This window comes from Struthio camelus, chromosome 5, assembly GCF_040807025.1.
Source record: "Struthio camelus isolate bStrCam1 chromosome 5, bStrCam1.hap1, whole genome shotgun sequence".
NCBI classification, from domain to species: Eukaryota; Metazoa; Chordata; class Aves; order Struthioniformes; family Struthionidae; genus Struthio; species Struthio camelus.
This window is the reverse complement of record NC_090946.1, coordinates 55178501-55204095: the sequence shown is the minus strand read 5'-3', so window position 1 is coordinate 55204095 and position 25595 is coordinate 55178501. Positions and strand designations below refer to the sequence as shown.

General features: G+C 41.2%; 1 protein-coding gene across 3 annotated transcripts in view; it reads left to right on the top strand.

Moving 5' to 3' along the window:
- The first annotated feature begins 1571 nt into the window (after positions 1–1571).
- The window catches only part of BAZ1A (bromodomain adjacent to zinc finger domain 1A), a 68277-nt gene continuing 44253 nt past the window's right edge, over positions 1572–25595 (top strand). Inside the window, exons 1-4 of one of the 3 annotated variants that reach the window (XM_068946435.1) lie at positions 1572–1906; positions 2619–2769; positions 10507–10785; positions 23270–23413. In XM_068946435.1, coding sequence (XP_068802536.1) covers positions 2657–2769; positions 10507–10785; positions 23270–23413 — 536 coding nt within the window. In that variant the 5' untranslated portion in view covers positions 1572–1906; positions 2619–2656. Of the gene's footprint in view, positions 1907–1971; positions 2160–2618; positions 2770–10506; positions 10786–23269; positions 23414–25595 lie in introns of those variants that run through there. The other 2 variants (XM_068946436.1, XM_068946437.1) reach the window with 2 other exon arrangements.

The following is a 25595-nucleotide window of genomic DNA, read 5'->3' as shown; positions in this document are numbered from 1 at the left end:
AAGAGAAAGAGGGCAAGAGAGAGCAAAAAGGAAAAGGGAATTTGCTTTTGATGTCACAGTTCTATCAACTCATGCATTTTTCATGGATACCAACTAGTTCTAAAATAATGCTGTGCTGACAATCCAAGCATTAAAAAAATCACCCAAGTTCCCAAATATCATGATACGGGCTTAAAAATAATGACTTTTAAAAAAGTATACACCAAGGGCTTCTATTTCCCTTCTGATTTATGAGCCTTGCAGGCTCACATATTAAAACCTTCCTCTCAGACTTGAGGTAGAGAAATGTAATTGTTTTTAATGAAAACTGAGGTTCCCGTTTACTGACATCTGCTGAAGAGCAAGAGCTTAAAAAAAACCTAAACGTTGCAAAACTTGCACTGTAATCATAGAGCTGGCAACACTAAATGTCACAACCCTAGCCTGCTGTGTGGCTTTGATGCAAAACTAGCTAAAAATTACAAGAGACGTTAGATACGTTAAAAGAGCGTTAACTAAATTTGCACTTATGCTCTTTGCTAGAAATTAACTTAAAACTGAAAGTGAAGATATCTCACAAATGAAAATAAACTGGTAGGAATTAGAGGGACTTATGCATTACCTGTTTTGTATCTCAGGCTTAATATTTTGTAAATATTTTTGTAAATATTTTGCTCAGGCTTACTATTTTGTAAGAAGAAATGAGCATTAACAGTTCTCAGTGCCTTTGATTAAAACCTGATCACTTTTGAAAAAAAGTAATTCAACAGTTTGACTGTAAAGATTCATTTAGGTTTTAGTCAGACAGGTCGTAGTAATGCAGATCACTGCCTTTCCTGGCAGTGGTAATGAAAACAGCTATGCACAGGTGCAGGGGACAGCACAGGACCTTTTATTTGCATGAACAGAGTTTTCAGCTGTAAACTTCTGTTTAGCTGTCAGCCTTCAAATAAAACATTTTTGCTCGTGAATAATTCTACAGAACGTCTACAATTATTTTGTGTGTCTGCAGGTCTGGACCTTACATGATGCACTACAACAGATGGGGAATTTCTGCGTTTTTATGTCTTTAAGCTGGCTAGCACTCTTAAGATCAAAATTAAGTTAACATCCCAATGTTAATTACCAGTGGCACTGTAAACGCATTAAGGTAATAATAAAAAGTAATGAAAATGAATACAGTGGTAAGTACACTGACATTTTCAAGTAGCTGGGGAAAAGCGCAGCATTGTTTAGGGGCCCACGTACAACTCTTACGCACAATGTTATGAATAGCTGATCTTAATTTCAGGCAAATCGTGCCCCTATTGTAGTTACACTGTGATAGCACTATATCCCTTGGCTTTTTAAGGAGCCAAGGAAGGGGAAAAGCCTCTTGTCATTGTACTACCAAACGCGGAAACCTTGGTGCCTCGGCAGCACAAAACAGCCGTGCGGAGCAGGTTTGTGCCGGCGCGCTGCGGGCGGCAGCGGGCTCGCCGGGTGCGCGGCCGGCGCTTCGCGGTGCCGCCCGCTGCTACCGCTGGGGCCGGCGGCGGCCGCGCTCCGCTCCGCGCCCCTGCGCCGCCCCGCCGGGCCCGGCGCCGCGCACCGCGCAAAGGGCCGCGCTCTCCCCGCCGCCGGCCCGGCCCGGCCTCCCCGCCGCGCTGTAGATCTTTAGGCTGATAATTCAAAAATGGAGGATGAGTCCTCTCAGCCATTAATTAATAATGTAGCTCTCTGTCTTCCTGTGTGACACACGCTGGAAGGCACCGAGCGGCCAATAAAGATGTAGGGGAGAGAAGTGGAAAGCTCCTCCCAGCAGCTCTTCCTGATTGAGGGCTTGCAGAAGTAGATCAAAAACTTCCCAGGAGCTTGGTGGGGGGGGGGGAGGCGGCGGCAGCGAAAAAGGAAGAGAAGCAGCGAGGGGCGCCTCCCCACGCACCAGGTGGGCAGCCGAGCCCCGGCCGCCGGGCGGGCAGGCGGGCGGGGGGCAGCCGAGCCCGGCGCGGCGCGGAGCGGTGCGGGCAGCCCGGCGGGAGCCGCCCGGCCGCGGCGGGGCGGAAAGGCTCGAGGACCCCGCTCCGGTACCGGCCCGGCAGGAAGCGAAGGAGGCAGATAAGCCATCGGCGCTGCCCGCGCTGGCTGTTTGCTCTGCGGGGCGGAGGAGTGGAAGTTGGTGTCCGGCGCGGCGTGCGCGGGTCAGAGGCGGGGGAAAGGGGTGACCCGGGGGCAGGGGAACCGGCGGAGACAAAGCGCGACGGCGGCAGCCGGGGTATCCCCGAGCCGAGCACGTTGTGTGGCGCAGGCGGGCGGGCGGGCGGCCGCGGCGGGGGGGGGGGGGGGAGCCGCCTCCGCCTGCTGCTCGGCGTCACGGCCCCATTGTGAGGCAGGAGGAGGAGGCGGGGGGAGGAAGGAGCCGCCGCTCGCTCCTCGCTCAGTCCCAGGCAGGCAGCGGCGTGTCAGGCACACAAAAGGCTGCCGCCGCCGCCGCCGCTTGCTCCCGCTCCTGCTCCCCTGGGGGGAGGGACACGCCGGGCCCCGCTCCCTCCTCCCCGGGCCGGGGGCCGCCGCGGCTCGCACTCACTCACTCACTCTCTCCCTCCCTTCTTCCTTCCTTCCTCCCTCCCTCTCTCCGTCTTTTTCCCTCCAATTTGAAGCGGGTCCCGGGGCAGGAAGGAGAGCACGGAGTGGGGCGATGCCGCTGCTGCACCGAAAGCCCTTCGTGAGGGAGAAGCCCCCCGCCGACCTCCGGCCGGACGAGCGCGTTTTCTACTGCAGGGTCACTAACGAGATCTTCAGGGACTACGAGTAAGAGACGAGCCTTGCCCTCCCTCCCTCCCGCTCGGCCCTTGTGTGTCGTGTCATGTCGCGTCCTCCCCCCCCGCTGCCGCGAGGGCAGGAGCAGTTTAACCCCCGGAACGGCTGACACCTGGGAGGGGAAGGGAGGGGAGGGGATTCCCCGGCAGCGCCGCGGGGAGCCGGGGGGGGGGGGCCGGCGCCGAGCCCGTGCCCTCCCGAGGGGGGTGGGGGGAGAGGGCGGATCTCTTGCTCCGGGCAGAGGGAATCCCTTCCCCTCCTCGGCGGGGTGTGCCGAGACCCCCTCCCCCCCGCCTCCCTTCCCTCATGGGGAGGGGGGAGCTCCTTGGCCGCTTCCTCCCCCCCCCCCCCCGCACCGCGCAGGGCGCGCGCGGCCCCGTGCGGCGTCGCCCTCGCCCCTGCCCCCGGCCGGCGGCGGGGAAGTGAAAGTTGAGCGTGTGGGAGGGAGCGGGCGGCAGCGAGGATCTGCCCGCGGCTCGGCCTCCCCTTCCCCCGTGGGCAGCCGCATGTCGGCGGCGGACGGCGCTAGGCCGCGGCCCGGCCCCCGCGCCGGCAGCCGCCCGCTGCCGGCGGAACGGGCCGCCAACGGCCGCGGCGCGGGCCGGGCCGCGTTGCGTTGCGTTCAAACGGCGCCGCGGGGAAGCGGCGGCCCCCGCCGCCTGACATGTGCCAGCCGCACCATTGTTGTCGTAGCAGCTGGGCGGGGGGCGCCGCCTGCGGAGCCCGCTCGGCGCGGCTCCCCGGCCGCCCCCCTGGCTGTGCCGGCGCACTTAACCCCTTCTTCCCGGTGCGCGGCCGGGCCGGGCCGTCAGCGCCGCCCACGGCCGCCCTCGCCCCGCCCTCGGCGGGACTGGCGGCGGGGCGAGTCGCTGCTGACCCGGTTGGAAATGGCTCGCGAGCCCCGCCGTTGGCCCTGCGCGCCCGCGGCGGGGGGGAGCGCGGCGGCCGCCGGGCGCAGGCCCTGGGCCCCGCCGCCGGGGCCGGGCCGGGCGGAGCGGGGGGGGCGCTGCACCTGTCGGCCGGGGCCGGGGCTGGACAGCGATCGAGCTTCCCCGCCGCAGGGCGCGATCGCCTTGTAAAATCGTCTGAAAACGAGCAGTGAGAAGTACACCTGTCCCCTCAGGATCTTTTCTTCTAGTTATGTCCCTCTGTCTCTCTCTCTTCCCCCCCCCCCATGCTTTTCCAAGTGTAAAAAGACCAATGGAAATTGCGAAACTGTTGTTAACTGTTGAAGGCTTGCGTTGGGGAAACGCAGCAATAGCCCCCCGACCTACTGTCGCTTACTTTATTGCTTGTGAGAACAATGGATAAAAAGTATTGAGAGAGACGTATTTTGAAAGGCGATCGACGTGCTCCTTTTTATTCCCACCCTCCCCGCCTAGAACAAAGGTCTTCCAAATCCAAACTCTTCTTATTTTTTTCAAAAGAAATGCAGACTAATGAGATTAAATCTGAAATACTTCTCATTTGCAGCATATGAAATTAGATCACACCTAAGTCTTTTTCATGTTTAGACTTGCTTTTCTTACTCAGATACACTTCACCTAATAACATTTTAAAGAAGTTGTATTAGGTAACTTTGAAGGATAATGCCTTACTGTTTACTGGAGAATCTAGTGCGTGTGCATAGGGTTAAATGTGTTTTTAGGAAGTTCTGTAAGGAGTGTTATCATACAGGGCATATGAGAACCTAACAAGCAGGAACTGACAACCTCGTGTTTCTGTAGAAATTAAGTCTCCCTCCCCCAACTTCCACCGTTTTGAAGGTTGCTTTTCTAGCCACAGTTGTTGTTATCACATAATAAGATGACTCTCAAGTATTTGTGGACACTGTTCTGAATTACGTTTCAGATGTGTGTAGTTTTGCTAAAGATTTCGCATGAAGAGTTATCTTCTTAAAACATCTTTCTGCTCTGAAAAGGTTTGAAGATTTCAAGTACTTTGACAGACTTATTTACACTGCAAGGATGTTGTCATTAAGAAAATGTATGAAAGACCAAATTCTGCATTTAACCAGAGTTAACAGATTTTGGGATAAACTTATGTTCACATGGGCTATCCCTAGAAATATCAGTGGGTGGTTAACCCAGAAGTAAGGACTAGTATATTGCATTTGTAGAATAACTAAAGTTTATTAAATCTCCTTGGACTTCGCGTTAAGGAGAAAATACTGCAGAATGATCTCTGTAGGCTATGGTATCAGGATATTTGCGGAAAACAAACTTTACCACTCTGGAACACAACAGTGTTCTTGTACTCTGCCTCTATCCAGAAGATGCAGTTTGCCTGCAGAAATTTTTGATGTGCTTGTTTTTTTTTTTTTGTTTTGTTTTCTTCCTTCCTTCCTCTTTCTTTAATATTGTTTAGGCTGGGTAAAAATTGGTGCCTTGATTGGTCTGCTCGGTGTTTTTGTACTTAGCAATGTGTTCTGGCACAACTGAATAAGAGATTTGACGTTAAGTGTAGTATAAAGCACTGAAGAGCATAGGGTCATCTTTTAGCAAGTTTAAAAACGTTGATGCTTGCCTCTGTTAGGTGCAAAGCGATGCTTCAAATAGATAATGTTTTCTGAGAAAAACATTGTCCTTTTCTTTGCTTAAACAAGGGCAGTTAATTAACAGGGATAGAGAGGCTGTACTTTAAAAAAAGTTATTTTAGCTGTTTTGTGACAGAAAACCAATGTCTAGATTAGTCTGTACTTGAAAGGACGATGCTGCATCGGTTTGTGCTTTTTTTTTTTTTAATCTGGGAATTAATTTTGTAATAACAACTTGATTTCTTTTTTCAGTGAGAATTTAAGTACTACAGAATCTGCCTAGATCACGTAGACTGTATATATATTATATATATAAAACATTTATATATATATATATAAAACATATACTAACCTGAATTCACCCCCTGCCTCAAGTGCTTTGACACTTTTAATTCCTATAAACTCTTAAGACTTGAATGTTGTTTTCTTAGTTTTTACAGGGTACAAATTTACAAAGTTGAAAAGCTTTGATGCTATAAGCAGCCTTAGCAGAGACGAGTAGAATCATAAATTGGTATTATTTCTCTCTGTGTAAGAGAGCATGATGCTAATGCAGGGAGAATTTGGTAGGCTAGTATTTTGTAAAGCGACTTTCCCTTTAAGAATGTATTTCCTTTTTAATCTGAAATACCGTCTCATAATTTTGTAATCCTTAAAAGGGGATATAGTGAGGTGACAATGTTTAATTGTATGTATGAAGAGTAACAGGAACTGAGGGAACTTCAGAGATGTTCTTGATGCTTAGTTGTAACCGTGAAGGGCCAGATCTGTGGACAGATCAACAAAAGAGCCTCTCAAGCCATAGTAGCAGCTGAAAAAGCAAGTAAGTTGGGATGCATGAAAAACACGTTAAACCAGTGGGATGTTGTTTTCAGTCCTTGACACCTTGTCTGCGAAACTTAATAGGTGACATAGATATGCAGTGAAAATTGCTATCAAAGTATGGAAAATCTTGCTCATGAAGACAGCCTGGAAGATCGGATTGTTTTGTAAAGAGACAACTGATCTAAAGAGGGCATTTGATAAAGCTATGAAAATAATGAGCAGTATAGATATGGCGGTAGGACTGTTTCTCATTCTCATTCTTGTTATAAAACACAGGGGAAAAAGAGAAGGTTAGCATCTTCAGAACTAGCTGAGAAAAAGGTTTTGTAGATCAGCCTGGATGGAATTCTTTGTCAGTGTCAAAAAGAAATCTGTCTGTTTAAAAGGCTATTTGAAGTGTCCGTAGTTAAATGATGTGGATTATTCTATTTTGTTGAAAAGAAACCTGTAAGTTTGAAATATATTCCTTCATATATAATTATCCTGTATATGTTAAGTGATAAAAGCTCCCCCTCCCCCTTTTGTTTATGCCGTTAATGTTCATTATTTTGCAGTATGTGTTATTGCCCACTTCTGGATACAGGCAGAGTGCAAGAATACTGTTGCATTCCAGAACGGCAAAGTTTGTCTTCTGTAAATATCCTGCTACTATAGCCTCTCTCTCTCTCTATATATATATCATATGTTGGAGGCCCATAAGGCCTTCAGGATTAAAAATAATAATGATTATAGATTAGCCATTCCACTGAATTTTTCTGCTTTTTTCCCTGTCTCTTAAATCTCACTTATTTAACATCCTTTTCTCGTATTTTACATTTTCCGATATCTAATTCTTCTTTTTAAAAAAAACACCCCAACTTGTTCTTAATATGTTAAGAAAATAAATGAAACTAAAGTACTTGAAACAAACATGTTCTTGAAACGCACTAAAAAGACAGTAGATTTTAGATTCAGTACGAATACATGTCAAGCTCAAACAAAAGCCATCTCATTTCCAGGTTAGGTTTTTATATCCATTTGCAAGCACACACTGCACAGAAACTGCAAGTAACTTATTTCCAAGTTCTATTTTTGAATTGCTTCATATCAAATGTGTATTTACTGGAAGGATTAAACTACTTTTCAATGGTTTGTTGATGATGTTGCTGTTTTGCTTACCTTGTATGCAAAGCTAACTATATAATGTAAATGCTAGGAGACATCCAGCTGAGGCGTTAACATGAATTCCTTCAGCCAGTGTAACTCAATTTTTAGTTCCTGCTCCTCAAACAGTTGAGCTGATTTGAACATCTTCACCTGGGCAGAGCACTACTATCCCGTTTGACTTCTTGCTGCCGGATGGGACTGTGCTAGAGAGCTTCATGCACTGTTTTGTATGAACTTCGTAATATTGTCAGGATTTATAGTGATCTTGAAACAGTGAGAAAGTCCAAAAGACAATAACACTCTAGATAAAGATGTAGGTACGGCTGTATACAAGACGTGAACAGCAAGTGCTTTTGCGAGTTTAAATTGAATGTAGAATATGATCAAGTGTACTCTTTCTGTTCGTGGAAAGAGTAATTAAATTTTTCCTGTTGCTGTCCTGATGTTTTGGTAGCTGTTGTATATGCTTTTTGTAAATCTTTATGTGATAGCTTGAATATGCCGCACAGAGACAGGGAATGAAAGAATACTGCAAATAAGATTGCTGCTGCACTGTTGTATTCTTCTCTTCTCTTGAACCAAGTTAAAGTGAAATACTTACAATACTGCAATAAAATTGTGTTAACAGAATAAGCCACACATGGTTTTGACATGCTATATGTAATGACTAGGTAAAGACAAATAATGCTATCAAAACTGAATGTAATTTTTTTTTAACTTTTTTCTTCCCGGTAAGTTTGTGGGGGAAAAATCCATGCCAAACAAAAGAGGAAATGAGCTACAATGCAACTGGATGCACAAAGGACTGTCATATGCAAATGGCAAAATATTTTCCTCAAATATGTTTCAGTTACAGCAGTCTTAGGATTTTGCATTTGTAATAATCGAGGGTAAAAACTTTTTAGAGAGGTTTCTATTTATTTATTTATTTTTTAAGTTCAATGCTGTTGCTTTAAATAGCACGGCTGCCCAGTGTCCCCTCACAAAGAATAACAGCAGCTCTTAAAGGGACACTGTCAGTTTTAATCTCCCTCTGCTCCCTCCATAGTCAGTCAGTCTGTCTCTTTTTTTTTCTTTTTTCTTTATTGTTTTTTGAAAAGTTCGTCCTGATAGGGTTTTTTTTTTTTTTTTTTTTTTTGGAAAATACTTAGTGTGGTTTTCTGACTAAGATAACTATCTTCGGTAAGTGAGACACAAAAAATACGTGTAGAGACACACAGCTGTATGAAGATTTGAGTAAATGTTTAACTTTATCCACTGAAGTCAATAAGACTGCTTAAAAGTATTGTGAATCTAACACAGAAGTAGTGAAATGTAGGGCAGGAAGAGACCTGGAGAGATCGTGTTGTACATATTCCTTCACTTTTTTTTTTAAAGTCAGATGTCTAACCTGTTTTTAAAAACGTGTGACTGCCTACTGCTCTACACCTTTAAAGATACCTAGTTTAATTTTTTGCTGATATCTAATCTGATTCAGCATGATTGACAGCAAAAGAGGATATTCTGCCCTATCCCCAGTAGTCACAAAGAATGACTGACAACCATTCTGTTGGTATCAGTTTTTAAGTTTAAAGAATGATTTCTTTCCTTTTCTCTCACTCTTTGCTCCTCTCCTTCTCTTGTTTGAGCAAGACCACATTATTCATTACTAATTCCAGGTTTTAGGCTCATGTAGTGTCGAATAAATTAAGTAGACAAAAGTGATAGAAAATTCTGTAACTTTATAGCTGGTAGATATTATTCATATTATGTATCTTTTCCTCCTCTGTCCTGTTTCCTTTCTTCTCTCAAAGCTGATATTCTTCCTAAAGCATTTTTCCCTCGCTCTGAGGAATCCTATGCTGATATAGAAAGGATTATCTGAGCTGGGACCCTCCATTGTCCTTAATCCAGTGTTTCCATTTTCATTTACAAAATGTTATGGTGGCATCTATCTATCTGCAGTGAACATCATCTGCATCAGTGTAACTGATGTGCATTTGTGAGCTTGAGTTTGCAGGGAGCCTGCAAGAAAAAGAAAATTATTTTAAGGTACCTATACTGAACTGCTCTGGGACTACTACATAGTGTAATCTTTTTGTTGTTGTTGTTCTTTTTTAGGAGTTAATCTTCAGTATAGGTATCTCAATAGCATGCAGTGTTCTGCTAGTACTGTGTGTCCACCTTGAAATAGCTGTTAGACTGATATAGGGCAGAAAAAAATTAAATTTGTCATTGTATGTTGCATACATGTGAATACTAGTCTGTTAAGAGTTGGAAAGGAAGGCAAATACAATCCATTGTCTGAACTGGGGCATACTGAAAAAGTGCTGTGCTGTCAGATCACTGATTCACAATGTATAGTATGTTTTAACACAGTTTAGTGAATAGCTACGTTATCTGCTTCATCTAGAAACTATTTTAACAAACCACTGTTTTCTGATACCTGTCAAAACCTGACAGCTGTTGACTAATGAGCACTTTACTTTCATGATCCCAAAGTAATAACTAATAAGTAAGCAATAACAACATGGTGATTTTAGTATTAATTGAAAATACCAGGAAAGAATGAGAACCAGTATTTGCTAATGGAAAACAAGGGAGGAGAAGAATCTGTAGGGAAAAATAGTTTAATGCTTTTTGTAAGAGCAGTACAAACAGTAAAGGAATAAAAACTATTTAAAGAAGTGCTTGACATTAATTTTTTTACCTCTCCCATCTTTTCATTTTGTGAGCTAGGGCACTCAAAACCTGAAACTTAGTCAAGTTTCAACATGTTTTTGTGATCTTAAGGTTTTTTGTTTGTACAGTTTTAGACCCTCCTCTTGCAAATATGTGTGGAAATATGGGGGAAGTGCGGAAGATAATGACACATATTAAACTCTGTTATTATTCTTAGGAATGTTTGTCTGCAGCGCTTGTTGGTCTTGATGCTCCGTGATTAAAATGAATGGGTCTGTTGCAGTAGTCTGTAGTGAGAAAAGCTTGGGTTTTAAAGCAACAGATTTACCAAGCCATGCCTAACAGAGGTGGTAAATAACCCTTGATTGCTTTGTCATGGCAGCAGTGTGCTTTAGACATAGGGTAGTGAGAGTATTAACTCTGTGTGCTCTACAACTTGCATAGAAGTAGAGCTGTCTTTGAACTTCAAGCTTGTAGAAGATATTTGCTGCTGTATTAATTGTGACCAAACTGTAAATGTCAGCCAAAATTTAATCCTCCCCCTCCCCCTTTCTTTTCAGTGACTTTTTTGAACGCACCATTCTGTGTAACAGCCTTGTATGGAGTTGTGCTGTCACAGGCAAACCAGGACTCACGTATCAGGAAGCACTGGAATCGGAAAAGAAAGCCAGGCATAATCTGCAGAGTTTTCCAGAGGCACTCATCATTCCAGTTCTCTACTTGGCCACCCTTACCCATCGCCCACGACTTCATGAGATCTGTGATGAAATCTTCGCTTATGTCAAGGATCGATACTTTGTTGGTGAAACGGTGGAGGTAGTCAGGAATAATGGTGCAAGGTAAGGATATTTTAAAAAATAGTGTTTATTTTTTGTTTGGTGTGGATACTTATTGTGTGTGCTTCTTTTAAACCAAAAATCAGGATAATAAACTCCATCAAACGCACCAGAAGTCAGGTGTGATGTTTTGGCTAGCGGTGCTGCTCCTGCTCCTCACTGCTGTAGTTCAGAGTAGGATTGCGTTGCTGGGCTTGGTATCTCTACGTAGGTTAGAAGCAGCTGTGGAGGCAGCACTTTTCCCAGGTCTTGGCACAGCAGTAGGCTTTTCGTCTGCGTGACAGACTTGCAAAGGAGTATCAGGTCCTCGGTGTGTTTGTGTGACAAAGGTGGGTTGTTTGTTTTTTGGTTTTGTTTGTTTGCTTTTTTTTTTTTTTTAAACCTCATCACAATGCAAAGAGCATATTGCACTTTCAGTGGTTAGGCATTCTTTAAGGTCAAGGGAGGTTTTGTGTGATTAAGAGGCAACTAAATATGGCGTGGGGGGAAGCGAGGTATACTGGACATTTTGAGTGTGAAGATTTGGAATGAGATTTAATTAGAAACTAGGGAAAGCTATGAATTCAGAATCATTTAAAAGCTTTGAGGTCAGAATGGAAAGTTTGGATTTTTTTTTCCTCTTTTGTCAGGTAGTAAGTAACATCGTGAATGATATTATATTTGATGTGGAAATACATTCTCAGAGAAGTGAGGAGTTAAAATGTTTGCAGTAGGTGACTAGCTGGGATTTAGGGCCCCCCCCCCCGGGTTTGTGTTGTGCTTACTCTTACACTGACTTACTTATTTTATATATTGTAAGCATTTTTATTGATGTTATTTTCTTGAAGTGGTAAAAGCATTCAGTTAGAAGGTTGAACAATAGGATTACTCGGTGAAAATTTGGAAGAATTTTGAACTTCAGACGCTTTCTCATGTCATTGGTATATATGCTCTGTTTTACAACAGCTAGTCTGAGTCTTTCTTTAAGCAGCTTCTGGAAGAGGACTACAAAAGGTCCTTGTTTCATCAAAATGAGTTTGTAGTTTCATGTAACTGAGGTTTAAAATGGAAAGACTTAAACACGCTCACATTGGGAATAGCTGCAGAACGTGTGCGAAAGCCTTTGTGGGATGAGCTCTTTCTGTTTTGTCAGAGCAAGGTGCCAGCTTCCCCTTCAGAGCAGATGTGGCTCAGCCTATATGAGCTTGTGGCTAGCCTGAGGTCCCTGGGCATGACCTTGTGGATATTGGGTGACCGGAGTGGGCTGGCCCGAAATGGTCATTGGAGTCCCAGCTGCGTGTTCAGCTGTGCCTTGCCTTTCTTCATGTGTTAGTACAGATACGTGAAAGTAGTTATTCTATGTGATTTTTTTCAGCGGCTGATGCAGATCTTTTTGAAAGCAAATTTTGTACTGCATCATGAGAAAAATCCTAGAAGAATATGCTGATGTGCTGCAGGAGATAATTTGTAAGGAAATTTATATGGCTATGTAAGCAAGGTTGGTGCTGAAAAGAATAGCTTTCCATGTATTCCCTGACTTATTCCTTCCAAAGAGTGAAGTCCCAGTCTGGGAAGCTGGCACAGAAGAACTTCTGTAGAGCTGTGGCCTTCTTTACAGGAAACCTGTGTCTGAAGTCTGTCCATCTCTTTCATCTTTATACTTACTTTAATAAGTAGACCCACGTTACCATTAATACTAAAATACTTTTGCTTTCAGAAGAAGGTTTTTGTTTTTTTATCAGAAGCCTGTATATTATGAAGCGCAAGCATAAGTATAGTTTAGCTGTGGATTGTCATTGCTCAATGAAATACCTTTCATTTGTCTTCAATCTTTGAAGGTACTGTCATTTTCCAAACTGTTAACACACAGAATGCTTTAGAAGAACACACACTTCTTTTTTTTTTCCAAAACCATCCCATCTTTCTGCTAGTTTTCTAAACTGCTAGCTAAAATATTTATGCTTGTGCATCTTAGCTTTTCAAGGCTTAAATGAAAAGTAAGCATATATGCAGTAAATATAAAATCTTTCTTGTTTCTTCCTATGATGAAATACAGAATCCTTTTCACTTTTCTTTTTTTGACTGTCATAAATCAGTTTTTAAATTTGCCCTAACAAAATGATTTCTACTTATAATGTAAGCTAAATTCTCTTCTGATAAAGTTGTGATATGATTCTGTGATACGATTCTGTCACGTTAAGATAATTCTAACTCTTTGTTTTAACTAGCCTTTAATTCAGTCGTCTTGGTTCTTTAAAATTGTCTTGAGATACGTATCTAACAATTTTGTGTTTGTGTTCTAGTTTTACAGAGCAATACATTAGTCAGATCTAAGCTAAACTTCTTAAGCCTTTGGGGTGAGCTAGATATTCAAAATACTGAAAATTCAGATAAAATCTTTTTGCATCAAAAATTAAGCTGCTAGAGGTTGTAGGTTTTAAACTACATAAGTATAAACTATATCTTGTCAAATGAAGCACAATTTTCTGTAGCTGATTGTATGCATTGATATTCTAGATAAATGTATAGCAGAGAGCTACTTCAGACCTTTAAAATTAGATCCAGGAAGCAGTGCAAATAACGTGATACTGCACAGGGATCTCTGTGCTTAGCGACACATAATTAAAAAATACGAAGTGAGGAGAAGTGAGACATAGTTATTCTTCTGCCCAATTAACAGTTGATTTTTGACCTAAGTTTCACAGTACTGCATTGGGGATTAAGTATACCAACTCATGCTGATGGCAAATAACACTGCTAATAGTGATGTGTGTGTGTTTTGTGTAGCATATCATTTAAGCTAAGCTCTTACAGAATATATGGTTTATACAGACAATATAGAAGTTTAGTAGCTCTTTTTGGCTGTGATTAGCTACATTGTCTTCCGCTTTTCTAACTAAAGTGGTCATAGTCCATCTATAATGAAGTAGACCAACAGAATTTGGCAGCTCATGAAAAGCCGTTTGCATAGCTGTAAAGAGTTCCACTGCATTTACATGGAAAGTTTTTTGCACATATAATGTTTGTGGGATTGTTTATTCTCAGAGCTCTAAGTGATGCATAGACACAAAGTGATGCATAATGTGAAGCCTACAACATAACGCTTGCGCGGGTAACAAGAGACGTATTGAGGTTCCGCGTATTGAGGTTCCTCGAGCAATTCAAATTTTAACCTTTTAATGTTTTAACATTTTTTTTAGCGCTTCTGAACTTTGCAAACGTAATACACTTGTAAGAAGGATTGTTTTGATGCAGCTTTGTAGGCTTTGAACAAAGTAAATGGGAGGAAACCTAAACGTTAGAAGGGTTAGGATTTTGTTTTAATGATATAAATGTTTTCGTCTTGAGCGTATGAAGTAGTCTGTAGTACTGTGCATAATGGACAGTGCATCTGGAAAGGGTAAGAAGACACGTCTTCTGTGTAGACGTTGGAGAGAGAATTTTGAGAATGGCGATTCTTGTAACCAACTTGTGCTTTGGCTGATATTTTTGTGCGCCATTGCTTTTTCTGGTCTCATGTCCCGTGCATGCTCTCCTGGTTTCTAGCGTTTTGTTGTCCTGCTCAGCTTTGAATTTGGCTGCTTCTGCCCTTTTGCTGAGGGCGGGTAGGAGAAACTCTGAGGGCGTGAAAAGAGAAATTGCAGAGAAAGCCCCCCCCCCCCGTAGTCCTATGATGTGGCAGTCTCTGAAAATGGTGCATGCAATTTGGTAATCCAGTAGGAGCAACAAGGAGCTAATTCTGTTTGATCTTAAATCTTTCAGATGGTGTGGTGATTAAAAGTGGCTAGCCTCTATTGGGTTATGTGTGTGAAGTTTTTTCTGGCCAAGCTTGGGCTGACTTTTCTCCAAACCGGCAGCTGTGCCCTGCTTTAAAAAAAGGAAGTGTTTGGACTTCCACTTAAAGAACTGTGTATATGCAGTTAACTGTATTGTAGAATAATTCCCATGGCTGTTTAAATAAATTGTTTTCCTTATAATTTTTGTTGAAAAAAAATTATAGTAGTATTTCATTTCAACCATGATCAGTTAATAAATAAAATAAGCAGCTAATGTTTTAGTTCACATTTTATTGAAACAGGAGGAAAAGGTGTTGACCATATCGACTGGAATTTCTTACTATATTTGCACTTCAGAACTGGAAATTTAAGAGTCAATAACATGCCAATCAATCTTATCTCTCCTTCCCCCCCTCCGGCCCCCCCCGCCCCCAATGACATCTCCTGCAATCTGTCCATTTGATGCTGTCTTAGTACTGTGTAATACTTGTCAGTATTTTAACTTGTTAAACTGCTGTACAAGGTACTAGAATCTGAAGTCAGTTATTTGGTACTTGGAACTATGTAGTGTGGAAGGCCTACCTGAAGTAACATCAGCGGATGCCTCAGACTCAACAGCAACCAACTAAAACCTACAACTACATAACTCACTCAGCTGTAGTACCTGTTGGAGGCCAACAGATTGACTTTTTTTTTTTTTTAAATTTATCAGAGGAAAAATGGGGTTTAAAGCATGTATAAATAGCTGACTGTGATTTATCGTCAGTGTTCTGAGACAGGGTGCTATTACAAGAAATAGCAGCTGTCTTTATTAGGGTAAAGAAGTAAGTAGTGCCATAATAAATCAATTTGTAAGCTTGCAGCATGACTTGAGTAGTGAAGAAATCTGAAGTTTTAGATTGGACCGCAATTCACTAGCTCGTCAGTTCCCCCTCTTCCACCCTTAAAAATAGGTTATGTGATGCCTTTGCTTCCCCACTGAGGTTTGTATTGTGTTATACAGCAATATGGAACTTAATTAAACACTCAACCACCTGTGAGCTAAAGCAAACAGCTTACATAAAGGTAGTGTATGTGAAGGAAAAACTCGTACAAGAGCATGGTAGATATCAAAAGGGAACATATTTTGCATTTAATTTGACCACTAGATGACACCACTGCAAAAGAATACTTGCCTGATGTCAGTGAGCAAGCGATATGAGAATACTTTAAGAGAATGTGGTATTTTTAAGATCTCTGCTCTAAGCAATCTGGTATCGACCGTTGCCAAGCTGTAGGAAACATAGTTATGGAACAACCTTGCCTATAAGTGAAACTTTTTTTTTTCATTGATCATTCATTTGGCTTGTGTCCCAGTGCTTTACAACAGTTGATAGTGGGTTAAACACTACCTTAGGCCAGTTAAAAGATCTGCATACTGTTTTCATCTCTGTAAGTCTTTCCCGGGTCATAGAAAGCATCTTGCTTGCCATTACTATGCCTGACTAATAGAGGGTTGGGAGGGTAGAAAATAACCGTTGTAAGAGATAAAGAGTATAGCGTTTTTTTTTTTTCCCCATTCAGACTGGCAACAAGGTATTTGCTTGCCAATCTCAGTTATCTGCTGAGAACTAGGAAAAGTTGATACGGACTACCAGATAGTAAAAGGCAAAGTGTCCCTTTATTTAGGCTGTAAGAACTTATAGTAAACTTAAATTATTTTCCAGTCCACCAATCTGTTTTCCCCTTTGACAAATAGGTTGCAAAACAGACTGGAAGCAGAAGCACTGGAGCTAATGCCTACAAAATCAGAAAGTTAGTGTGTTTTTTGTAGTCGTAAGGCTTAAAGATAAGTTCCTAAGTACAAAGGAAGCTTCCTCCTTTATTTTAGAAAGGTTAATTGGAGTTCCAGTAGTTAAGTTAGTATGGTGCTTATGATATAGCACAGCTGACAGTGCTGGAAGGAGCACCTTACCTGTTCATAGAGCAAATACAGTTTGCATTCTTCAAGCACTGCTGTTTAAGGATCACTCAACTTCTGGCCTGGAAAGGTCATGTCTAAGGGATTCACTTTTCACTGCCCTTAAGTCCTTTGCGGGGTGTATTTATATTTGCATTTGTTGACTAATAAATGTATTTGACTAATGGAAGCTATGAGATGATAATCTCTGGGAGAGAACCTGCAACTGATTTCTTGTAGGTTATTAACAGCTGTTATAACTATTTTAGGTTGCTGCCAGCCTTATTAGCTCTCATCTCTGTGCACACTATCTACCAGTGTAACGGTATAAATTGAAAGGTATGGATTTTGGTGTGTTTCCTGATTGTTGTTTTTAAATCATATGATACTATGAATCAAAGGCTGGGCAGTCAGAATGATGCATGCACTCATGCTACTGTATTCAAAGTGCTTAGTACTGTTCTAATTCAACAGGAGAGAGCCAGTTCAGCCGTTGTGTGAAAAGGATTTTATTGTCCTAAGCAGAAACTTATGTCTCCCTAGTTTCCTTGAACTATACAATCCTATCTGCTGTATGACTGACAAATGAAGATGCTAAAACTCGAAAACAGAAGCTCATACTGCATTTTAGGAAGCCCTTATGTGCCCCAGGCTTGTCCCCTTGTCGGTGCTTTTCTGTGTGCGTTAACCTGTATCATTTATCTTAGTAAAAGATGTGACTTCTTCCTTCAGGTCTTGCCTCTCTAATTACTTTGAAATGTATGAGCACTGTTAGTACAAGGATATGAATTACTGCACGTAACCTCACGTTCGCTTCTTAAAAATTCTAATCTTAAAATCTTAAAAAGGAACAACAACTTAATGAGGATATAGCTTCTTGGTCCATATTTATAAATTACTGTGTCTTTTGAGGGTTTTCTGGGTTTAACTGTTTACTTACTGTTAAAAATGTGTATTTTTTATTTTGGTATTTGGAACCCTTGTTTTGCTTTCATTTGTATGTCCGTTTTCAAAAGTGCGTTTCCTCTTGCTTCTGACTCGTTAATCACTGTTTTCTTTATGTTAAATATTGGCCTCAAAGGATGGCAAATTTTTTTCCCTTTCCCCTGCTTTGAACAGAATCCTGCATCTCGGAAAATAGCGTTCTGATGGATTTTTAATCCATTTGTTGTAAAGCATACGGAGACACATTTATTACTCACCACACCCATCAAGTGCTCCTTGCTTTTTGATTTGAAATGGAGACGTAGTAGAGTGTCAGACTATTATTTATATTGCAGTAACATCTAGCCTCAACTAGAACAAAAAGCTGTTGTGCAGAGCGCTGAGTCTGGGCGCAGGAAGAAGGGATCTCTCTTCTGAGGAGCTGGTGACTTGAGGGCTTGGGCCAGCATAAGGGCCTACTCTGCACTTAGGAAGAACTTCTCTGATTAAGTAAAACTGCCTGCAACTGCAGGGTCAAGGCCTCAGCTTGACATCCTGTTGTGCCTGTTACTGGCCGGTTGTATAGTGGAATGCACCTCCTTCTCTTCTTCAAATAGGTTGTGTTCTTTAGCTGCCTCAGCAGAGGTAGATGGAAATTCCTGTGTGTCCCTGAACCAATAATGGATTGCGTATATGCCCTTGAGTTGCTGAACTGAGTGAAAAAGAAAGTTGGAAAGTAAGTTGTACTTAGAGACCCTTTGCTTTTGGTTTCCCTGAATCATATTCAGCGTGGAATCATATTCAGGTGAATTTGTAATATGCACTGTGTTTTGGCCAGCTATCTTGTCAGGTGCCTGGTACATATTCTCCTAGTATTCTAGCGCTGATATGTCCAGCTTTCCATTTCCAGTTGAAGAAGGATAGGCTGCTGAAGTTGCTGAGCTACCCAAGGAGTTACAGTGTCTCAGGGCCTCTAAATGAGGGATGTCTTACTGCTTCTCATTCTTCCCCTGCTTCTTCCTGTGGCCAGCATTTGCCCCTGGCACAGGTTCGAGTTCTCATCAGACCCTTTAGTGAGCTACTTTTAAGACATGATGTATGACAGAAACTTACCCAGATGTTTTTACTGGGTTATTTATTTATTTTTTTTGTCAGGTCAGTTAATTCAATTTAATGGCATTCATTAAATAATGTTGAGTGCCGGAGCTGCAAAAAGTAAGCATTAGGAGTATGTGTTTGAAAGGAGGAACGACAAGGGAAGATTTCCTGCTTTTGGCAGTATTGGACTGTTGAGTCATCTCTGCCTCTCGTGGAGCAGCACTCTGAGATTGCGGGTACTGTTAGCTTCTGTCTGCTTTCAGCCAGCCACTTCTTTACTGTCCCTTTGGGAATGACAAGTCCTACCTTTAAGGCTTTCTGATAGATGTGTCCAAGCTGCTGTTCAAACTACAGCCCAGAATTGTTCCTTTTCAGAGAGACTGGTGGAGTTGAGCTTAGGGAGTAACTATGTTCCATGCCACCATCTCCAGCATCCCTTGCCTGTTAGGTCTCCCTGGGTACCAAAGGGCCCCCTCAAGAGTCAGAACAATCTAAAGCAAAGCACCTCAGAAGAGTTTGTGTTATATTTCTAGAATGCTATATAGCTTTTTAGATATGCACCCTTCAGTGTGTATTACACCTATATTGTTTTGCAATTAAAAACTTGTTAAATAAATATTCATATATTTTACTTTTAACAGCATGGAAATGTATGAATACTGTATTCTCTGGCGTCTCTAGAACGTCTAGATTGCCAGAGTTGGTTATGTTCTTTTACCTGAGCAGCGTACCAGCTCTAACACAAATTCATGGAAATCAACAGAAGATTTCGGGTTTTTTTTTTTTTTTTGATCCGAGAGATAGGGAGATGTGTGCTAGTATTTAAAAAAAACAAAAAACAAAAAAACCCAAACAGAAAGCAAAAACATTAGTGATACCTCCTCTGGCTTTGTGTTTACAATTTCTGGGCTCCCATGTTATTTTTTTGTTCTCTTTCTTTGAAAGATTTAATCATGTAGGCCAAGCATCTCTTGGAACCTTTATGTGATCATGTTTAGCCTATCTAAAGAGACCTCAGGTAGCTTGATTTCTGAGCTTGTCAAAAAATAAGGCTGTGAGCGTAAAGGCTATCATTGGGAGAGGACCTGTCTTAGATAGCAGCTTGTGGCACAAAGAGGCTTAGAGAGAGCTTGAGGCAAGAGTGAGTATAGGGTAGTCCTTTCCCAGGTTTACCCTTTTGGCTTTTAGCTGTCAGTTCCTGAGCCAGAGTTTGCTGGGTCTGTTATGTGAAAATTCATGCTGGATCTATTCTCAATTTATCTGATTGTTTTCTGAATACGTTTAGTGGGGCAAGAAGTTTTCTCACAATGTTTATTGCTGTATGAAGAAAGTACTTCCTGACTTAGATATAGATTTGTGTTTATAGATATATATGCTTAAGACAACTGTCTTTTAAATTGAGGTGCTTCTAGTTCTTATTTTTAGGGAAATACTGAGTGAGCATTCCCCAGTTGTTTTTCCCGTGACCCTTATAAGACTCTCTTCAGATACATTGGAGGAGGCAGCTAAAGACTGATCTAAAGAGTGTTCAGAAGCAACAAGTGAGTTTAAGCTTTTTGTAATGAAAGGTAGGCTGGCAGTTAGAAAAACACTTTTGCTATAAAGAATGTGAGGTCCTGGAATAAATTTACTGTAGGAGTTTTTAATTGACTCTTAAAATGGTGCTTGGTCAGTTCATGAAAGGGGTTTTATATAATAAGTGCTTGTCTGTGATAGCAGGGAGCAGGATTTGAGACTAGCTTGTCGTGTTTCTGCATAGCTGGAGTTAGAGGTGATCATGATGTAATATTTAGAGACTGGGCTAGGGAATGTAAGAAAACTATATTATTTTGGTGATTTTTCTGTCTTGCATTACAGTAAAATATGTACAATCTGATTTGTTTAATTTTGACATAAACTTTGTAAAGATCGCTAAGCTGTCTGTCTTTTTAGAAAATATTTGAACTAGTGGACTTTTGTTACTTCACTTTTCAACTCTTTTCTTTTATGTGCCTTATGACATAAAATAAGACTTATAATATTTGAGCTCGAGGAGTGTTTAAGATACTGAGAAGAGGGAGACCTGCATTCTCACTAGAAGCAGAGTGTCTTTCTCTCTCTCAACCTAGGGATTCTGCTGCTACTAGCATAGCCATGACTTGACTGTAGCCTGGCTTAGAAAAGTCTTCATTCATAGATTGTTTTTCCTTTAATTCTAGAAGGAATAGTTGCATCACTTTCTTTAATCTCTTCGCTATCACTGACCTTTAAATTTTATTGGATTGTGCTTTTATTGAGCCAGGCAATGCATGCTTCACATAAGGATTCCGTCTGCAAAGATTTCTGGTAATGATTTGAATGAGGACATGAAAGATGGAGAGTCATTTGCTTTCCTTTATAGTGTATTCCATGAATCATTTTCCCTGTTTAATAATGATTAAAAAAAAAAGAAAGCTGTTTTGGATATGTTGCTACTTATTGCGTAAAGTATATAGGATATAAAATTTCTGCTGTTACAGAAGATGTGATAGCCCTGTAAATTACAGGGCTGTCAAATGGATAAACAGGTAAATTAAGTATTGCTGAAATACTCAGAGACTAAGTATTCAAGTTTTGTTGAAGAAGATTATTTTGTGTGTGTGTGTGTGTATGTGTTTGTCTATTTCATGGTATTGGTAGTGGTAAGTTGTCATTTAGCTTCCATGTGGCTATTTTAATACTATTGCAAATTTAGTGTGCGTGCGCTCCCTCTAGTGTTCTTTAAAAGTGAACAATTTAGAAAATGGACAAGCATCAATAGCCTTAAACATTGGTACTTTTAAAACGAATTCTCGTGGAAAATAAAATATTTTTTAAATTGAATTGAACTCTAGAAATATATCTTATCTGGAAAAAAATAATTCTACAAAGAAATGTGTGTGGGGGTTTTGTTTTTGTGTGTTTTTTTTTTTTAAACAGGTAATCTTTTTTTGGCTTTTAAAAAAAAGCCTGATAATGCACATTTGGCCGTACAGTCATTTCTCCGTTATGGTTATGAAGGGGACTATGGTGTTCTGGATCCTGAAAAACAGGATACTGTATTGATAGCATATTTGCCATGCCTGACTGTTTTCGCAGGATTTAGCCAGTCTGGTGCTGGGCCAGACCTTAAGCCCCATTGAACTTGGACTTGCTTTGTGCACAGCCACTTGGATCTGCCTCCATCACGCACTTGGATACTCTTAGTTGTTCTTGTTTTTTTTTTTTTACACAGAGTCTATTTAGACTTGCACAGCTAATTAACTTGGGTACTGCTTGTAATGAAAACATGTCTTCCAGAGTAAAACCAGCTAACCTGGGAAGTCAGAGGCAGCTGCATTTGAATGGCAGTGTGCCTGGGGTTAGTAAGTCCAGTGGACTCATGCTGGCTCTGTATGAAGACAACTCTGGTGTCCCCATGGATAAGCATTGGTCATATTGTTATCTTTGCTCTAGATATATAAGGAGATTAAATAAATTTGTCTGATAACATGCCTTGTTTGAGCATCCTTGACAGAGCCTTGGGGTGAACAGCTACAGGCACTATCTGCTTTACTGCTTCTACTAACTGATTTAAGACTGCTTTAGTCTCAGCTAAGCTTGCTAGTGAACATAACCTAGGACAACTCAATGTTTTCAACTTTTTTTTTTTTGCTCTGCTGCGCTCCCTCCCTTTCCCTGTGCATACAGTTTTTTTGGATAGTGATGCTTGCTTTCATAAAGAAGCATCTATAAGAAATATTTCAACATCCAGTTTCACGTTGCCCGTGTTTAGTTCAGTTTAGATAGAAAAACACTTAGAATTTGACTTTCTTAGCTTTAGGCATGATGCCAGGCTAATTCAAGGCCTGTACTTCATGTATTCTGTTTTGTTCATTTCAAATGATAGCGCGTGGTGCCCAGAGGAGGAGAACTATCGGTGATTCTTTTTTTTCCTCCCCTCCCTGTGCCCTTTGAGCTTTTAGTAACAGTACTTGACTGCATCCAGTGTCTGCAATAGTTAATTTTCATGAAGTAGATGAGGTTTTAGGAGATTAAACTAAAAACTGCCCACCATTGTGTTCCAGGAAAGGGCGAAAGTTAGTGGTTAAGAATCAGCTATGACAAATTATCCAGCATTAAGTGTCAATTAATTATACTTTTTAATTCTGCTTTTTATAACTAGCATTCAGGATGGCAAGGGGGTAGACTTGTTTTGTCAGTTGTGTGCATGCCAGATGGAGCCTTAATATGTGTCAGGAGATAAATGGGCCATTATTAAGATTAGATGCATAATAATCATTTCAGCCTTGTTTATTTAGGTCATTGACAGTAGTAGATGATGGTCTCTTACAAGTGAAAATATTTAGGGATAAGAAAATCTTTTACTCTTTTTAGATTGCTATCAAAATAAATGTAAATGATTTGCTTGATTTCCAATTTTAAAGTAGCAAATAAAGTTAACTTTAAAAAAAATTTTGAAAGTTCTCACCTAAGTAAACTTACCACCAAAACTTATTCTACCAATGACGTCAAATTTGTTGTCTTGACCAGTGAAACTGATTGTTGTATTTAAGCAGATGAATTTAATAATTTCTTACGTGCCGATTAACGCACTCACGAAACGAGTATTTTATCCAGTATTTCAGTGAAAAGCTCTTTTATGTCTATTTATTCAGTAGCTAGCATAATGTTCAGTTATTCATGTATTCTTAAAGTAACATCTGCTACAACCTTAGACTTTTTGCATTAGTGAAAGACTTTAATGGTAATAAATGTCTGTGGTTTTTTTCAGGTTGCAATGTAAGGTTTTGGAAGTCATTGCTCCAGCCCATCACAACGGAATGGCTAACGGCCACGTCAGCAGTGCTGATGGAGACACGATTGTCATCAGTGATAGTGATGATTCAGAAACGCACAATAGTTCTGCACAAAATGGGTAAATGATACTTTTACAGTATAAAGCATTTGAGTTGGGGGAAAATGAGTCTAAAGCAGATGCGGCAGGGTCTGATTTAGACAGATTACTTGACTTGTAGTGGGGTATAGCCTTTGAGCAGTCAGCCAGCTGAGAGTGACAAACTGAACGTTCACAGGTGCCTTATGCTGCTATGTCTGTTTATGCTATGTATAGTCAACCAAAGAACTGTGCATTATAAGAAATGGGGTACCTACAACATAATCATTATTAATCTGTTTGGAATGGCAATGTCTCTGGTGAAGGATGGTGGAAAGCCATGTGTGTCTGTCACTAGTCCTCTCTGTGCTACAAAACTCATGCTGCTGTGTCCTGGAAAATGCAGTTACTATCTGCGTTTCCGCAGTCTACTACTACTTAGCACGATGCACGACTTCACCTATACGCACGTCCATTGTAAAGCTCAGAATTGAGATGGTCGTATAATAAGAGAACATGGTCTTATAGGGACTCTCTAGAGGGGGTGTGACAGGTTTCATTTTTCATGTCCTGTTTAGGACAAAAGTCTCCCCAGAGACTTACTGTGTTGGTATCCAATATATAAACATTTACAAAGCTTTCTTCATTGTTGCGTGCATGCATATATGTACCCTTGCAGTTCATGAATTTGATTATGACTTTAAGTGCACTGTGTGTCTTAAAGAGTTGTCTTAAGTTGCCTTAAAGACCTGAGTATATGCTACTGTAGCTTAATGATGGTGGATAAGAGCTTGTCTGTAACTCTGGTGTTTAATTGCAGTATCCCTCTACTGACCAGTAGTTGAGTTTATATAGGCATCTCATCCCAGGAACATAACGAGAAGACGGATTTCTGTGCTTCATAGGTACTGTGTCAATGAAAAAAAAAAAAAAATGCTTGAAGTGGGCCCCAGGCTTGTAGCTGGCAACACAGAGGCTGACAACAGGCTGTACGCAAACTGTCATTGACTTCGAGTTGTCACATGAATGCAGCAGTCTGTCATAGATAGCTGCATGAGGACTTCCATGTCCTGATATGCCTTGAACAAGTAGGGAGGAGCTCCTCATATGGCTAAGGAAATAGTGGGATAAAAGTTTTAAAGTTCTCTATTGTCGTTTTAAGGTCGTGCCCAAGTTGTTTGTGAAGCAGTCCTACATGTCTGAGAAAATATTTTCTGTGTTCTACAAGGCATGGCATCTGAAAGATGTTATTCTTGGAATTAATACAAGCATGCACACTGGAAGATTGATCCCTTTATATAGCCATTGCTTCCATATGTGCAGAGCTGGTAGTAAGATGATTACTTATTCTGGCAGTGCAGAAAAGAGAGGAAAAATAGTTTGTTTTGCTTAGAAAGAGAAATCTTGTGAGAATATATGAGTAAACTTTTGAAGCGCTTTTCTGAGGTGTACCTAATAAGCATCTATGCTACAAACATAAATTGCAAACCTCTTACGGTTTTAAAATGTCAGCGAAAAGTCTTGAGTTAAGTCTTTTTTTCTAAGAAATGCAGGAGTGTAGTACAGTAATTAATTTTTTGGGTATATTCAAACTTCAAAAGTATAAAACATAAACTGAATGTAGAGCATTGCAGTTAATTTTTGCATATTAGCATCTAACATTCTTTATACCCTTACTCATGTAACAAGAAGCTCTGCTGAACTAAATGACATGATTTTGTAGTTCTAATTCTTTAGGGAGTGAATTTTGCTGGATGTGGAGAATCTTGGATGTGGAGAATGTGGATCTCATTAGTCTTGGAAGCAGTGTCGAGCTGATATGCTCAGACCCAGAGTCCTACCTCTGTCTGCACACAAATCCCCAGGTTTTAGGAACTGCCCTCCATGCAAAGCTGCAGTGCCTTTACACAATGGTGCAGCAGATGCTTCATGTGTTTATGAGAGTGGGGGAGGGAAGCACATAGCACAGATTGATGAGCCATCTGCAAATATTTTTCCTAAAGAATCTATAAGGCTAGAGAATCTTAACTGAAAATAGATGTCATTAGAGATCCCAACCTTTCTCTGACCCTACTCTTGTTTGCTTGGGGCAAAAATAGCCAAGTATTCTGTGAAAGTACTGACCTCTCCTATGGTGTTCTGCAGTAAAACCAAACCTTTAGGTATACATGGAGAAAGAGGCAACAACGCTCACACTCTCTTGCACTCCCTCAGAAAAGGAGGC